This window comes from Trachurus japonicus, chromosome 7, assembly GCF_045865225.1.
Source record: "Trachurus japonicus isolate A0001 chromosome 7, Traja_1.0".
NCBI lineage: Eukaryota > Metazoa > Chordata > Actinopteri > Carangiformes > Carangidae > Trachurus > Trachurus japonicus.
Genome location: NC_140913.1, coordinates 26692149 through 26709648, shown reverse-complemented (window position 1 = coordinate 26709648; position 17500 = coordinate 26692149). Strand labels below are relative to the sequence as shown.

General features: G+C 38.9%; 1 protein-coding gene across 1 annotated transcript in view; it reads left to right on the top strand.

Moving 5' to 3' along the window:
• Positions 1 to 17500, top strand: part of adcy6a (adenylate cyclase 6a) — a 64303-nt gene that overhangs the window by 37366 nt on the left and 9437 nt on the right. Inside the window, exons 6-21 of the mRNA XM_085782542.1 lie at positions 5297 to 5408; positions 5557 to 5684; positions 5824 to 5982; positions 7147 to 7288; positions 9187 to 9315; positions 9427 to 9455; positions 10270 to 10417; positions 10530 to 10627; positions 11772 to 11859; positions 11968 to 12084; positions 13657 to 13815; positions 13937 to 14112; positions 14539 to 14565; positions 14675 to 14704; positions 15281 to 15413; positions 16716 to 16979. Of these exons, the coding sequence (XP_085638668.1) occupies positions 5297 to 5408; positions 5557 to 5684; positions 5824 to 5982; positions 7147 to 7288; positions 9187 to 9315; positions 9427 to 9455; positions 10270 to 10417; positions 10530 to 10627; positions 11772 to 11859; positions 11968 to 12084; positions 13657 to 13815; positions 13937 to 14112; positions 14539 to 14565; positions 14675 to 14704; positions 15281 to 15413; positions 16716 to 16979 (1939 nt within the window). The remainder of the gene's footprint in view (positions 1 to 5296; positions 5409 to 5556; positions 5685 to 5823; positions 5983 to 7146; positions 7289 to 9186; positions 9316 to 9426; positions 9456 to 10269; positions 10418 to 10529; positions 10628 to 11771; positions 11860 to 11967; positions 12085 to 13656; positions 13816 to 13936; positions 14113 to 14538; positions 14566 to 14674; positions 14705 to 15280; positions 15414 to 16715; positions 16980 to 17500) is intronic.

The window sequence follows — 17500 nt, the reverse complement described above, 5'->3', positions numbered from 1 at the left end:
AGTTTCATTGAAATTAGTTGGAAAACTGAAACTTAAATGTATAATAATAATATTAAGGTTAAGAGTTATATTGAACTCAATATAAACACTTCTTAAAAGTTATGGGCAGATTGAAACTAAAAACTAATACAGCTGAGTTAGAGATGTACTGTACTGTAAAACATGTGTGTTCAAAGTCTCTCTTATAGTAGAGGTGCCAAATTGAGCCTGACTTTTTGTTTTTTTACTAAAATCCCTGTGATTATCAACTTACAGTTTTTCTCGATTGCTAAGACACATTTCTCGAAAGCTTCTCTCATTTTCTCTAAACTGTGAACACAAACCCCAATTTTCAAGCTACATTCACAAAACCTCAGACTCTTCTTGCAAAACCAAACTTTCACCTCAAAACAGTTCAATCTGTGCCCAAAACTGAACTTTGTTGCCAAATCGTGCCCCGAGTCAATCAGAATTAAAAACACTACTGAGCAGCCACTAAACACTACATAGAAAAATAGAAAACACAATGCTCAGCACATGAAGCTGTAGAAATAAATGTTTATCGTTCACTGTAGGCTAAATGCATGTTGCAAAACAAAAAACCTGTGCATTTACACTGTAGCACTTTTCTCCTTCCCTTTCTTTCACCCTCCTCCTTACCTCTCCACATCCATTTCATCCCCTTTTCCTTCCTTCTTTTTTTCTGCCCAGTTCATCCCTCCCTCCCTCCCTCCCTCCCTCCCTCCCTCCCTCCCTCCCTCATCCTTTCTTTCTTCACCCTGTCACCTCTCATCTTCTCCTCTTGCAAAACAAAAAACCTGTGCATTTAGCACTTGTACATAGTAAAAAAAAAGGAGTACAAAAAACAGAAATCTTGTGCATTTACACGTAGCACTTGTACAGTACAAAGACAAACAGAAATCTTGTGCATTTAGCACTTGTATACAGTAAGCCTACGTAAAAATAAAGTACAAAAATATAGAAATGAGAAGTGCACAACTCAGCCACAGCGTAATTTCTCTGTACTGGATCAGGCCACAGGACTTCATCCTGAACTGGCTTACAGTATATGTGCCCTCACATCATTGGACACAAGTGTGATCAATTTTGAGTTGTTGTGTTCAACCGATGAAACTTGTGCTTTACTTGTGTTTGACTTTTGCCACCTGTGCTCAGCATTTTGCAACACAGGTGCATCACAATGAAAATGTGTTGGTGAGATGTGTCTAAACAGGTGAAAAGTGCTGATGGTTTTGCCAAAAGAGTGACTGATTCAATCAGTGGGTTCAGGCAACTGAGAATTTGGTTCAGACAACAGGGTTTAGTGTTTTAGCAATTGAGAAAAACTGTAATATCAGCTAATTTTTAGAAAATGATGAGGAAAGTTTCATTGAAATTAGTTGGAAAACTGAAACTTAAATGTATAATAATAATAAGTAGTTATATTGACCTCAATATAAACACTTCTTAAAAGTTATGGGCATATCCCATTGCTAATTATTATCACACTAAAGTTAATTTTCTTAAAGAAATTAAAGTGAAAATAGAAAGAAAAGCTGAAGAGGTAAAATAATCGGCATTAAAAAATGCAGAAGAATCTCTTAATGTTTCTGAGACTGTATATTGAATGTTTGTGTGCAGTGTTCCTGTGGTGCATTATCTAAAATAAGATGAAAACACACAATCAGCTTGTGTTTTGTCTTTTCCTGTAACTTCCTGGAAGCTCTGACAGTGGGAATGTGTTACAGTACGTTGTGTAGCTTCACACATGCGCTGCCGCTCACCTTCCACCTACATTTTAGCAAATATTTGAATAGTTGTATAATCTTACGTTCTGTGTGAAGGACTAACAGAGCTGGAGGAAACTTTTTTTTTTTCTCCACCAGTCAGACAAACACTGACAGCTGTTTACATAATGGCACTAACTGGACCAGCGACATGTTTCTGATGTAATAGTCATGGCGACAGTGTATCGGTACAACTGTTTATTTATCTGTTTTGTGTTATGATATGATGGGATAGGAAATCTTAACAGAACCTGTTCATCCAAATCACTGTGGAGACTCATCTGGTTTTACTCAAACAATTACACACAGGACGGTTTTTATATAACTTGTTCTAAAAAGCAAATCATTCAAAATCATCATAATCATAAATGTATGTTATGTTTTACATAATTGGGCATAAGGCTTTAATTAATTCAAAACCAGTTTCCAGATCAAATAATCAAAATGCAAATGGATAATGCAAATTCTTAGAAACTAACTATTATGTAATTCTTTACGTATTTACAGTAAAATCCATTTTTCGTGGGGACTGTAAATCACTATACACAATACATTGACTGTAATTGAAGCAAAATGCTGTGTTGCTGATTCATTCGAGTTACAATATATAATACAATATACAATAATTGAATGTGCTCAATGCACTCAATTTTGTTTCTGATGATAAAATACTGATTTTTCTGAAAGAAAAAACAACTTCAAACCTAAAAGATAGAATATATTTGATGTAATGCTCACTGACGCTGTTGTTACAGTAGTATTTTGTAGTTCAGTGTGCTAAGAGTGACAGTGTTTGTCATGAATGAGCTTATTTAGAGGTGTATGAAGTGTTCTGTTGGTGAGGCATCGTTTTGGGGATGAGATGAACCGTGTAGCTGAGACGCCTGATGGAAATGCAGACTGTGTTAAGAGTTTTAAAAATGTATTACTTGAGTATTGACCTTGCTTGTTAGCAATTTAAAAAAAACTGTAACTTAAATTATTACCTCAACTCCCTTATTAAGAAAAAGGTTGTAAGTCCCGTGCACAGCAACTAAGTGCTTCTTCTAGAGCAGAGGTGTCAAACATGTGGCCCGGGGGCCAAAACCGGCCCGCCAGAGGGTCCAATCCGGCCCGCGGGATGAATTTACCAGATGTAAAAATTACATAGAAGACAGAAGAGGCATTATGTTGTTGAAATTGCATGTATTTTTCTCAAGAAATTTCAGGTTGGTCGAAATATGTTTTGTAATAGGATAGTTCCTTAATGTAAACATCTTAATAATGCACTTCTTTGCACTAAAACAAAGAGAAAAGTTTAGAGTTCTTATTATTTATAGGATATTATGCTATTATTTTACCAGTCTGGCCCACTTGAGATCAAATTGCACTTAATTTGGCCCCTGAACTAAAAAGAGTTTGACACCCCTGTTCTAGAGCATAGGATAGACAAGGTTTATTATCAAAAGTAAAAACAGAAGGGGCGAACAACGCGCTTCACATGTTGCTTCATCATACTATATGAGCAGATACTCTTTATATCTTTCTCATGCTATTTATGGTATTTGTACTTGCCTTTTATAGATACCTTGTCTATTTAAGCACGCACCTGATGACAGTCAAGAGCGAATCTAATGAAGCAACATGTGAAACGCGTTGTTCTGATTTTATTTTACTTTTGATAATAAACCTGGTCTACCTTGTGCTCTAATGTGCGATGTGAAGTTTTTTGAATTTTTCCCTTATTAATAAGAAGTTAGACATCGGCGTTTCTCATATCCAGCTCATCTGTGGTGAATGTTGAGTCAGATTTCCTCATACGTAAATGTGGTGCCGTGTTAGATCTAAAGTTGTCCGTGTGAACTGATCAGAGTATTTAATTGAGTTTGCAGTAGTGACAAAAGCAGAGATGGAACAAGTGAATCAATAGGTCGTGTTAGGTCAGCTCCGCTCCATCATGTAGATTGTGTTGTGCCATGATCCTCTAAACATAAAAATGAATGACGTAGATGTTTTTGCTTAATCCTGTAAATCTAAACCCAAAACAAACATTTCCCCTAATTCTCCTCCAAGAATGATTCACACACACACACACACACACACACACACACACACACACAGGCCCGCCGCTCACTGAGTCAGAAGAGGGTAGAGTGGTTTGGCAGAGTGGAGGCTAATTAACATTAGTGAGGGAATACTTAATCACCACCAGCCAAGATAAGATAATCCCCAAAGATGGAGAGCTTCAGCACACATTCAATTACAGCACTGAGCAAACACACACACAAACGCACACAGTCCCTCGCTCCCTAACACACACACACACACACACACACACACACACACACACACACACACACACACACACACACACACCACACCACACCATCACAGATCTCCTTCAGAAGACTTTAAGGTCAAACGTCCCACCTCTGTCAAGGTCAGCAGCCGTGATAGTAACATAACGCAAACAGAGAAACTCAAACCTCGGAGGGTATTTGAATAACTGGATTTATTTATGGAGAAGAAGCGCTGGTGGTTTCTGTGTTTCTTTTCAATTCCTTCTCTCAGCAATGAACGAAGACCAAACATTGGCTTTACACACATCTGTTGCAGCTGGATGTTTGTGGGTCAATGACATGATGCAACCCAATGTCAAGTGGTGTAACGAGTATTCTTTCCATAAAAGTCTGACTTTAAAGTATACAGGAAAATAAATCTGGACTCAGATGTGGAATACATGTAATTCACTTTTACAATGCAACTCTATGTTACTTAACAAATTTTACACCATTTGTCACATTATTTAGAATAAAAAAGTGGTGTTTTTAGCAAAAAATCTATTTTAATTTCATGTTTTCAGAATAAAGTATATATTAAATCCACAATTAAATCCACTGTAGGTGGATAACATATTTATTTATCATTCTTTTGTGGTTACACCATTTGACATATGTCTGACTTTTGTCAAAAATGGTTCAAATTTCATTTCAAATGACATAAAACCAACATGAATACAAAATGTACATTTTAACACATCTGATGTGTGTTTTTAAGACAGTTTTTAAAGATATTTCTGAATTGTGCCTCTTGCCAACCCGTATTTGTCACCGACCCCGACCCTTATACAGTTTGCGTCTCTCTGTGCTAATAATTACTAATAATACTAGAAATAAACATTTTAATTTGGCTGGAAAGATCTGATGTCTGATTCAGTGAGTAACACATGTGTGACTTGTTCTCTTAAAATGTAACTAACCTGCTGTGTGTGTGTGTGGCCTCTTATCTAACCATTTTTATTACTTCCAACCTCTTAAACTGTCCATCATGTAAAGTCTTTAACAATTGTAGATATGAGAACCATTCAGTAATAAAACAGTAAAGTCCAGATCCAGGTTATAAACTCTGTGGTGTCCTGTTCGCCTCGACGTGAGCAGTTCATTCAAAGCAGATGTTTCTCTCATCCCTTAAAGCCAAAGTTTCATTAATGTGAAAACACTTAAGACTTCACACCGACCCTCCGTCTGCCCCCCTCTCGTTCTCGTCCACAGCATCCTGTTTGCAGACATCGAGGGCTTCACCAGCCTGGCCTCTCAGTGCACGGCTCAGGAGCTGGTCATGACACTAAATGAACTCTTTGCCCGTTTTGACAAACTGGCGTCGGTAAGAGCCTCCCGCAGCCTCCCGTCTTCCTCTGATCTGTCTGAGATACATCTTGGACACCTGACAATATCATTTATTTTTCCTTGTTCTTCTTTTGCTTCCTCTTTCTCTTTCTCTCTCTCTCTCTTTCTCTGTCTGCCCTTCTCAGGAGAACCACTGTCTACGTATTAAAATTTTGGGTGATTGTTATTATTGTGTGTCTGGGCTGCCTGAACCGCGGGCTGACCACGCCCACTGCTGTGTGGAGATGGGTGTAGACATGATAGAGGCCATCTCGTGAGTAGAAATAGTGTTTGCATGTGTGTGTGTGTGTGTGGTGTTTGTTCTGGGGCTAGTTAGTTAGACCACTGTATTTAGTTTTATCCTCCTGATCCTGTTGTTTTTTGTTTTTGTTTTTTCCATTTCTTGTTTGCAGGTTGGTGCGTGAGGTGACGGGGGTCAACGTGAACATGCGTGTCGGCATTCACAGCGGGCGTGTACACTGCGGCGTGCTGGGACTCAGGAAGTGGCAGTTTGACGTGTGGTCAAACGATGTCACGCTGGCCAATCACATGGAGGCAGGAGGCAAAGCAGGGTGAGACGAGTAACCACGGCTTCACAGAGGAGATGAATCTGACTATTATTTATTCAAGTCAAGTCAAGTCAAGATTCTTTATTTGTCTTGATTTGGATGCACATGACAGCCACAAGACAATAAATACAGTTGTGCTCAAAAGTTTACATACCCTGGCAGAATTTGTGAAATACTGGCTACATTTCAGAAAATATAATTGATAATGCAACAAAACTTTTTTTTATTCAGAGTTAGTGGCTGGGCGAAGCCATTTATTATCACACAACTGTGTTTGATCTTTTTGAATCCTAATGATAAGTGCAACCACCAAAATGGCCCTGATCAAAAGTTTACATACCCTCAAAGTTTTACCCTGATAAAATACACACAGATTGACACAGACTGGTGTAAATGGCTACTCAGGGTAACTGTCCACGCCTGTAACTTGATTGCTTGTATTTTGGGTCTGTGTATAAAAAGTCTATGAGATTCTGGGCTCTTGACAAACACCTGCACATTTCATCCATTGCTCCATATTTTGGGATGTCTCATGGTTTAATTTTAATCACATTAAAAATAAGAGAAATCTGTTTTGCCTGATAACTCATGTTTTCCTTAAAGAATGATTCACAGTTACTAAAAAATCTTCCAGGGTAGGTCAACTTTTGAGCACAACTGTACACGTGAGAAACAGCGAACAGTGCAAAAATCAGTGCAAACACAAGAAAAACATGCAGGAAAAACAATGTGCAAAAAAAACGTTGGCTCATCCTGAGCTTTGCAAAATTGCAGTACACATTTATGTTTGCTCGTTAAGGAGCTTGCTATTTTCTTGACTAATAAAAACTTCTGTCTGTAAAATAAAAAAAGATTGATGTTTGTATCCATTGTATCCATGTATACCAAAGGCTAACTGAAGAAACTTATTGATTAAAAATACAACTGAAATTTACTTTGTTGCACATATCGGGGGGCAAATAATCATCATTCAGTCTTTTTGAATAGACTCACAATCCACGATCTTAATTAATCATCGTCTGCTCCTGCTCTGGTTTTATTTTATTTTGAAAGTCCTGACCAGAAGTTAGTTGTGAAAGAGTCACACGTTCCCTTCCACGGTCAACCACGGACAAATATTATGCAGCTTTTATCTCTGATTTCTAAGTCTTTATTTTGTCTCTGCAGGCGGATCCACATCACTAAGGCCACGCTGCAGTATCTTAACGGAGACTACGAGGTGGAGCCCGGCTTCGGGGGTGAGAGGAACGCGTACCTGAAGGAGAACAGCATCGAGACCTTCCTGGTCCTCGGCTGCAGCCAGAAACGGGTCAGTTCCCAAAAAACACATGTCTGAGTTTAAATTTAAGAGATGAACAAATCTGAAAAACCGATAAAAAGTCCTATAAGAATCCTATAAATGCACCAAAGATAATTCACAGACACAATAGGCCTATTTGTACTGCTAGTGTTCAGAACAAAAACAGTCCAAACTTTATGAGGCTGTGTTGGGAAGTAACAGATCCGCTGCAGTCAGTGCAACATAAAGTCAATGTAACTTTAGTTTTTTTTAGTTTATAGCAGGACAGTGTGCAGTGACGTTAATTATTCAAAGAAATAAAAAGATGGCTGCACTAGATTTAGCAAGAACGCTAATTTCCATCTGTAGTCCTTGACATAAAGACAGACATCATAAATAGACTATACAGTAAGTGCAGGTTAAAATACACAGTTCAGGGCACATAAAAGCAGAAGTAAGCGATCCGGTCGTTTTGGCCAATGCTGCGTTCCAGGCAGGCTTTTGAAATCGTAAATTACAGCTTCACGTCACGTCTTACGACTTTGTAGCGTTCCAGGCAACCCACTCGTGTTTTTCCGACCTGTTTTACCTGTGAAAGTCACTATAACGGCCACTCGTAACTTCCGACCTGTGAACTCGTACCAGATCGAACTGGTACGACTTCACAGGTCGGAAAAACACGAGTTACGGGTTGCCCTAAACGCACCATAACGTCTTGTCAGCCGACGGAGTTAGCAGCCCCCGCCCTCGTCATGGATCTATTGGTCCTCGTCCCTACGTCACCACATTCAGGCACATCCCTTGGCTGCACACACAGCCCTTCATGCCGTTCTCTCTCCTCATTGGATAAAACTTGTAGGATACAAGAAAAGTTTTCTCCTCGGCTCAGAGCAGAGCAGAGTGACTGACAGACCCGTGTTTCAGACCAAACACTCTAAGTGATTGCTGTCGGAAGATATAACTATTTAAGGCTTATATTAACACAAAAATATCGCTTACTTCTGCTTTAATTAAACAGCAATTGTGAAACTAAAAGTTAAAAAAAAGCAAAGATAGTCATCATGATTAAATTACAAAGTGTATTTTCAAGTATGGTAAATACAGGTGCCCATCACTTAAAAAACAGGAGGGACACACTGCATAATGTATTCAATCTATCAAGTATCCGCTACGGTTTCCTTGTGGGGGTACATTAAATACACAAACCTCACAATTAGAAAATCTACATAAGATGCACAGTATTGTGTGTACTTGAAGAAGTATCTGATCACAGAGCTGTGTTTCGTGACCTCTCTCTTTTTTTTTTTTTAATATTTATTTATACCACTTTAGTTCAGAGAATTCACCTCACAAATCAACGATACATAAGTGGGTTTTTTTTCCCCCTCCCATCCCACCCGATGTCTCCCCCACAAACAAAACTACCAAACAAATTTACAAAACAAACAAACAAAGAGATAAATAAATAAAAAAGAAAAGTAAATAAACAATAAGAAATAAAATAATAATAGCAATAGTAACAATGTATATATATGTATAATAGTAAAAAAAAAATAAAAAAAATTGAAGAAAAGAATTATAAATCTTTTATCCAAAATCACATTATCAGCATGAGCACATATATAAAGCAGTTAGAAAAATACGTATCTTAGTCTAATGATGTACAATTCATATTCTCAAAATGCGATATAAGAGGTTGCCAGTGTTCATAGAATTTATCAGTGGATCCCCGAAGCGTAAATTTGACCTTCTCTAGCTTCAAAAATGTCATCAGGTCTTTAAGCCAAGAGTCTTTTGAAGGTGGTAAAGGGTCTTTCCACTGTAAAAGAATTTGTGACCGTTTGAATTCGAAGAAGTGTTTATTCGTGACCTCTCTCATCATCGTTCACAGTGTGTTGTGTTGCCTTCATGTTCTTCCCTCTGAGCAGAAGGAGGAGAAGGCGATGATGGCCAAGATGCAGCGGACGAGAGCCAACTCTAACGAGGGTTTGATGCCGCGCTGGGTCCCCGACCGGACCTTCGCCAGGACCAAAGACTCCAAAGTCTTCAGACAAATGGTGAGACTCAGTCAGCAGCACCAACACAACTCCTACACGGTGACAGAGTCAGGCCGCGGGTTTCTGTCATCAGACTTCATATTTGTCCGTTTGCTTTGTTTTTTTCCTCAGGGGATCGACGAGACCTCCAGTAAAGACACGTGAGTACTGACTCTTAATGTTCACACACACACACATACATAGAAAAACTACTTTTCCCTGTGTCCCCTCACTGATCCTGTCTGATCCAGAATACTGAACAGCAGCTTTAAATGACTGTGAAGGCCGTTGACTATTGATTGATTGATTGGTGTATTTATTGGGGCTTGATATTGTATATTGTCTGCTTTAAGTGAGTGTGAATGATTGTGAATGTAGGAATGAATGAATGTGTAGGTCGCAGATCATTGATTGTTTGACTTATTTATTGATGCTTCTTATGGTATATGCTTGTCTTTTACTTGTCATTGTTTATATGATGCTACTGTCATTATTAGTTTTTATTTTTTTATTCAATCAATCAATCAATCAATCAATCAATCAATCAATTTGTTTATTTCGGGCATGTCAATTTAAATCATCATCATCACACTTCATCTTAGTTCAAATAATACAATACACATGGCCGAAAGGGAAAGCGGGAGAAGCAAAAGCTTATCTAGTCCCGCCCCCATTACCCACAGAATAAAAATCAAATCAAATCAAAATAAAAATCTTAATTTTTTCTTTTTGCCTTTTTTTTTACATTTTGATATAACGTTCTTTTACTTATGACAGTTTGGCATAACATGTTACAGCAGTAGGTAGTATACAGAGCTGAAGTTTAGCTCTAGACAGTACAGTATTGTTTACTTTCTAAGGGTTGAGAGTGAGCCAGGGCAGACTCATTTCAATGCATTGACTGTACATCGTACTTTTTAATGTATATGACAAATAAACTAAACTTGATCCTCGTCCTCTCCCTGTGTTTTACAGCCGTGGTGTTCAGGAGGCCATGAACCCGGAGGACGAGGTGGATGAATTTCTCGGTCGAGCCATTGACGCTCGCAGCATTGACCAGCTGAGGAAAGACCACGTCAAGAAGTTCCTACTCACCTTCCAGACCTCCAGCCTGGAGAAAAAGGTCCAGACCGACACAGACTACACAGTATCTGTACATGTATGCGTGGATGAAAACTGACTGATGCTAATTTCTAACGCTGTCCTTCTTCTTTTTCTTCTTTTTCCTGTCACAGTATTCCAAGAAGGTGGACGATCGTTTCGGAGGTTATGTTGCTTGTTCTCTACTAGTATTCTGCTTCATCTCCTTCATACAGATTGTTATCTTTCCACAGTGAGTACTTCATTCACATAAAACCATACTGAAATGTGATGAGTGGCTCTTTCATACCTGTAGTTTGGTTCATTTGCTCTGGACCAAATAAAAATGACGTATTATTTTGTTGATATTGATACTGAGTTATTAAAAGTTGGAAAGTGGAAGGAGGTTGGGATAGATCTGAGATTTGAGGCCTTTCTTATCTGAGAAAAATATGTGCAGACCGGACCTAGCTCTCCTCCTGGTAGCTGCGCTACACTGCAGTTAAACAGCGAAGCAATGGGGCAATTCTTCTAACTGCGACTTTGGCCTCTATATAATGCTCAAAATATCACTACAAACGCTTTGCAACATCCACCAGTTCCTTACCACACAACACTGAGTGTGCATAACTCCGTTAACATGAGAGAGCAGTGTTAACTGTGTGTTTTTATCACGTACCTCTGTTTACTCCAGCTTCCTGGGTAGATCTTACTAGTCGACTGTCGAGCTCGGGACTGTTTCCATATAAACAAAGACAAAAACGTGAGGAAAACATGGATTTAGGAGGAAAAGAATGATTTTGGATGGAAAAAAATCATCAATATGAATAAAACTGCTTTTTTCCCCCATCCAAAATCATTTTTTATGCTGAGTTATGCACACTCAGTGTTGTGTAGTAAGGAACTGGTGGATGTTGTAAAGCATTTGTAGTGATATTTTGAGCATTATATAGAGGCCAAAGTCACGGTTAGAAGAATTGCCCCATTATTGCCCCATTACTTTGCTGTTTAACTGCAGTGTAGCGCAGCTAGCAGGAGGAGAGCTAGGTCCAGTCTGCACATATTTTTCTCAGATATTTTCCTACGGTCGCACTCGGGGACCTAGAGCTGTAGAGCGTTACTTGGAAAATGATGGGAATTCTCCTTTAAGGGAGCAACACATACAAACACATGTCTTTTCTTCAACCACGGCCCTGTGTTTGGTTTTGCTCTGCTTTCTGAACTGAATTGTTGTCACTTGTTTGGATTTAACCAGAATTTGAGTAAGAGCTTTTATACTTCTCTAAATAACAGATGAATCAGAACTAACAGATAAACCCACCAGAGTAGACACACTCACCGGCTTAGTTGTGTTTTCATTAAAATGAAACACCTCTCCGTGTGTTTTTTCCCTGCAGCACTCCAGTCATGCTGGGGATCTACATCAGTATCTTCTTCATACTCGCCAACATCCTTTTCATCTGTGCCATATACTCCTGCATCAAGGTAAAGGAGCGCGTCGAGGCAACAGTAACTAAAATCTTTACTCGTGTTCCATTCACTGTGTGTTTCAGTGTGTAAACCATTTTTTCTTTGCTGTTCTCCAACCCGCAGCTCTTTCCAGCTGCTATGCAGACTGTCTCAAAGAAGATTGTCCAGTCTCGCACCAACAGCACCCTGGTCGGAGTATTTACCATCATCCTTGTATTCATCTCTGCCTTTGTTAACATGGTGAGAGAGCACACACACACACACACACACACAAACACAGACTTCACTGACATAAAGCTTTCTTAATTTTAAAATGCAGTTTTCTTGGAATATGATCTGTGTTTTCGGTCGACAATGAAACAACATGAAAGGATATAAATCGCTTTTTCTTCTTCACCACTCTTTCTCACTCTTTTTAACACCAGACTCCATCATAGCCAGTGTCTGGGGGGAAAAGTGGGTCAGTGTCGGACAAAATCAACATAAATACAGATTAATGACAAGAGCTCTGTTGTATCATCAGCTGTATTGATGTTCGATAATAACACAAAAAGTTAGAGATCCTACACGCAGTCAGTTACTCTGCTGAATGAATGACGACCTGGTGCATCGACAGTTCAGTGCGGTCGTCTGTTGTGTGTTTAATGTAGCCAGGCACTTATACAAAAAACAGTTGTGTGTTTTTTTCTGTTTAGAGTTGAGGATCATCTAATTATGACCTGATAAACACAACATGACCATAACGTGACAAAATCAACGTTAATCCAGGTTAATGAAAACAGCTCTGGTTGGTTGTTGTTTCAGAAAAGCTCCATTTACCCCAGATACACACTAGGATAGCGTTTCAAACAAAAGCACTATTTGATAATCTAATCTAATCTAATAAAACTATTCGACCATTTTGCGACTATTCATCCTTCCGCACCAGTAAAAACAAGGGAACATTTAAATTTTTTTTCAGACAAAACAGTAGTCTTACAAACTATTCCATTTAAAAAAAATAATTGAATGTCTATTTGAATATTATAAAATTGCTGCCCATCCCTAAAACACACCTGATACCTCTGTTTAAGGCAAAGCAGCTTTCATACCAAGGGGCAACTCAATGTGCTTTACATGAAAATAAAACATTTAACAGTGAGAATTTGAAACATAAAAACATACCATTTTTTAAAAATTAAAATAAAACCCAAAATAGTAAAAATTGGAAACATTAAAGGTGTACAGAAAAGAAAATTGAATTTGAGCCCACTCTGGATCATAAAATTAATGTGATAACTCATCTTTCAGACGATGTAGAAATTCTATTTTTGAGTAAATCTGGGATGAAAGTGTGTATTTTTTTTTTCGCATTGGATAATGCAGGCGCACGGATTATACGTCAGCCTGTACACGATTCACCAGCCACTGATATTGGATCCGTCAACCATCATTCAAACGTCTGAGACACGCACACACACGGAGCTCGGTCTCGCTCCAAGCTTTGAATATCCCGCCCGCTCGATAACGACCAATCAAATTCATTTTCCTTACTCGGGTAAACTCGTGTTGCAGCTTGTGACAACTCGGCGCGACAAACAGGACAAACGGCCATTTCTGTACACCTTTAAACACAATTAAAAGCAAGAAAAAAGTAAAAATTAGACTAAAATGAGGCATAAAATATGAGTTTGCACACTGTGTTAGTCAAATGACTTAACCAGAGAATTGTTTATAGTTTAATATGACTATGTGCAGCTCACCTGTCATACAGCACATACTGCACTGTACTGTATGTAACCTAAACACCTCCATGTGTGTGTTTCACCGCAGTTTGCTTGTGACACGACGAGCTTGGTGGCGTGCGTTGCAGAGAAGCTGAACACCTCTGCAGGCCTGGTGACACCGTGTCTGATCCACAGCCTGAACGTGTCTGAGGAGGGGGGTCTGGAGATCTGTCCGAGCCAAGGCCCCTCCTGCCCCTTTCCAGAGGTAAGTTCATCGCAGCCCGTCGAAACATTTTCAGACCGAAAATGTCACATTTGCATTTTTTGTGTGTGTCTCTCTGCGATGTGTTGTTGCTGATAATCCGTCTGTCTGTGTGATGCTCCAGTATTTCAGCTACAGCGTGCTGCTGACGCTGCTGGCCTGCTCGGTGTTCCTGCAGATCAGCAGCATCGGGAAGCTCGCCCTCATGCTGCTCATCCAGCTCACCTTCCTGCTGCTGGTGGAGTGGCCGCAAGTAGCGCTGTTCGACAACGCAGACCTCTTCGTCACCTCCAATGCCATGTGAGCACTAATGCAGGACACCTTTAACATGTAAAGCACTTTGAGCTGCCATGGGCATGAAAAGTGCTATACAAATAAAGCCTGATTGATTGATTGACCTGTTGGTGCTGTTTGTTGTACATTTAGATGGAAAATAAAATATTTTCCTGAGCTCGATCCTCAGAAAGTGTTCAGAGCTGGCAGTATATTTATCTTTACCGATTGTATTATAACATACAGTATATCCTGAGCTAATTAAAAAAAAAAAGTCAACTTCTGTACCATGAAGTTTAATTTAAAAAAGGGAGAAAAAAAAAGCATTGTTTGGTATCAATATGAATCTTTGCAGGTCTGTATATACATGAATTATGTGTTGTTCAAGTATACAGTAAGGTTATATAACTTTATGTTATATATTTGTTCTAATCATAGTTTTTCTTTTTCTAGTGATTTAAATGAAACTAGTGCTCAATGGTAAGATCTTAAATTTGTATTTAGATTCAAAAGAAATATGAAAATATATTAATGTTTATTTATTTCATTTGTATTTATGAGAATAAATGTTCTCTGTTTGTACTTTTAGGTCCAGTTTCAATGAAACTACAAACCAGTGGTAAGGTTACATTCAGTGTCTTTATCTATTTATTGTCTTTATTTATTTTATGAGTCAGAGCCTTTAGAAAACACTGTCCCACTCACTGATGGAAATTGAATGTGTAATTAACAATTGTTTATATTGCTGAAGTTTTTAATTAACACTCTGCAACAAAGATTGTGCTATTTTTACTCCATTGATAAAGGTTTTAGTTACTTTGTAGATCCATATTATATATGATATGAGATTGGATTGTATTGATCCCTGGGCAGAAACTCTTCAGCTATTCAGTAGCAGTAAGTGGGGAAACCTTCCCCTACCTTTACCAGCAGCAACATTAAAGTGATGTTTACGTTAGTGCGTCACTATTTATAATCCAATAACATAATATTCAATATTCTGAATAATGAGTGCTTTTACTTTTAGTACTTTAAGTGTATTTTTTATGCTAATGATACTTTTTTTTAATATATGTTTTTACTTGTACTGTGGCTTTTCTACTTAAGTATAATTAGGTAAAATGTTTGAGTGCCTCTTCCACCAGTGTTCCCAGTTCATTTGTCTGAGTCTGACCGTGACTCTGTGTCTTTGCAGCCCATTCGTTGTGACCAAAGTGTCGCTGAGGGTCATGACTCCAGTCATCCTCACAGTCTTTGTCCTGGCACTGTACCTGCACGCCCAGCAAGTTGAATCTACTGCACGCCTCGACTTCCTGTGGAAACTACAGGTACGTGCAGCGCCGACCGCATCACCACCTGACTGCGTTCACTTCAAACACATGTTGGTTTGGTTTGGTTTGGTTTATTACTGTAAGATTCCCATTAGCTTTTGCAAAGCAGCAGCTATTCTTCCTGGGGTCTTTCATTTTCATAAGTGACAATACAAACCAACTTTAAACGACACATAAAAAACAAAAACACATACAAAAGGTACATACTTAAACCAACACTAAGGAACTTTTCAACCTTCATAAAATATTTTCATAACTTTTGTGATGATACATCGACTTACAACAAGTTGAATGACACCTCTGTCATGGCTTGAGGGGCTCTGTATCTCTTTCTCTGGCACTAAGCAGCTTTGAGGAGCATGGTAGGAACCCTGCTCTCACTTAAGTTTCACTTTCACTTTTGCGAGTCACAACAAGGAGGGAGCAGGCAAAACGGCACTTTAGCAATGGATTATGTTTGTGTTTTCACTTTGAAATGATCCACTGGAAACAGAAACTTAGTTTTGATGTCTTCTGTTAATTTTAATGCAGGATATTTACAGGGCTTCACGCTAGTGTTCATGGGAAATGGAGTCTTTCTTCAGGCAAAACACTACCGCTTTGGTCCACAGGCGCCGCCAAACTCAACCAAAACTGAAAGTTCTTTAGTACTGCTTTAATACATACAAATACACACAAAACACCCGAGACGATACCACACATAAAAGTTACAACCTCCTATTGAATCATTAGAAAACATTTACTGTGTTTCCTGTCACACATAGATGCCTTGACCCAAAACTGAAACCAAATATTTACGACAAACCGTTTTAAAAAATTTGAACTAATGGTCGAAATTATGAGTTAAAGGTACAATATGTAAGAATGTGGCCAAAAACGGTTACTGCAGTCAAATTCAAAACACAGCAATCTCGTTTTTCCTCCCAGCCGTAGCGGCAGCTCAGTGGAAGCAGGCTGAGGCTGAAACGCCACTGACGCCGCCGTGACTGGGAGAGAGGGCTAGGTGGCGCAACATGTAAACACGTAAATTCAAAACATAAACATGATTTGCAGTCTGCAAAAAAAGATTTTTAATGCGAATACTCTGGCTGTACTAATGTTGTTGGTGAGTTCATCATGTTATATGAACATTATTCCTGAGTCTCTGTGACATATTAGGAGGATTTTACGGCCAGCTGCTTTAGATTTCTTACATACTGTACCTTTAAATGATAATCTTTTCATTTCGTTCTCCTCTTCACGCTGCCATAATAAAGTCAGAAAGTGTCTAATAAAGCTCCTCCATCCACTCTCTTCCAGGCCACAGAGGAGAAGGAGGAGATGGAGGAGCTTCAAGCCTACAACCGCCGCCTCCTCCACAACATTCTGCCTAAAGACGTCGCCGCTCACTTCCTGGCGCGCGAGAGACGCAACGACGAGCTCTACTACCAGTCCTGCGAGTGCGTGGCCGTCATGTTCGCCTCCATCAGCAACTTCTCCGAGTTCTACGTGGAGCTGGAGGCCAACAACGAGGGCGTGGAGTGTCTGCGGCTGCTCAACGAGATCATCGCCGACTTCGACGAGGTAGAAGCGCCTAAATGATAGACAGACAGAGAGAGGGGGATGATAGATAGATAGAAAGAAGTAGATAGAGATACATAGAGAAGGGTAGAAAGAAAGAAAGAAAGAAAGAAAAAGACAGACAAATTGGGTAGAAACAAAGAAAGAAGGAAGGAAGAAAAAAGACAGAGAAAGGGGATAGAAAGAAAGAAAGAAAGAAAGAAAGAAAGAAAGAAACGAAAGAAAGGAGTAAAAACACAGAAATAGGGGAAGAAAGAAAGAAGAAAAAGAGAGAGGGGGATGATAGAAAGAGGTAGATGGATAGAGAGGGAAAGAAAGAAGGGTTGAAAGAAAGAAAGAAGAAAAAGAGAGAAAAAAAGAGACAGATGGTTTGAAAGAAAGAGATAGATCGATAGATAGATCGATAGATAGATAGATAGATAGATAGATAGATAGATAGATAGATAGATAGATAGATAGATAGATAGATAGATAGATAGATAGATAGATAGATGGGGGATGATAGAAAGAAGTAGATAGAGATA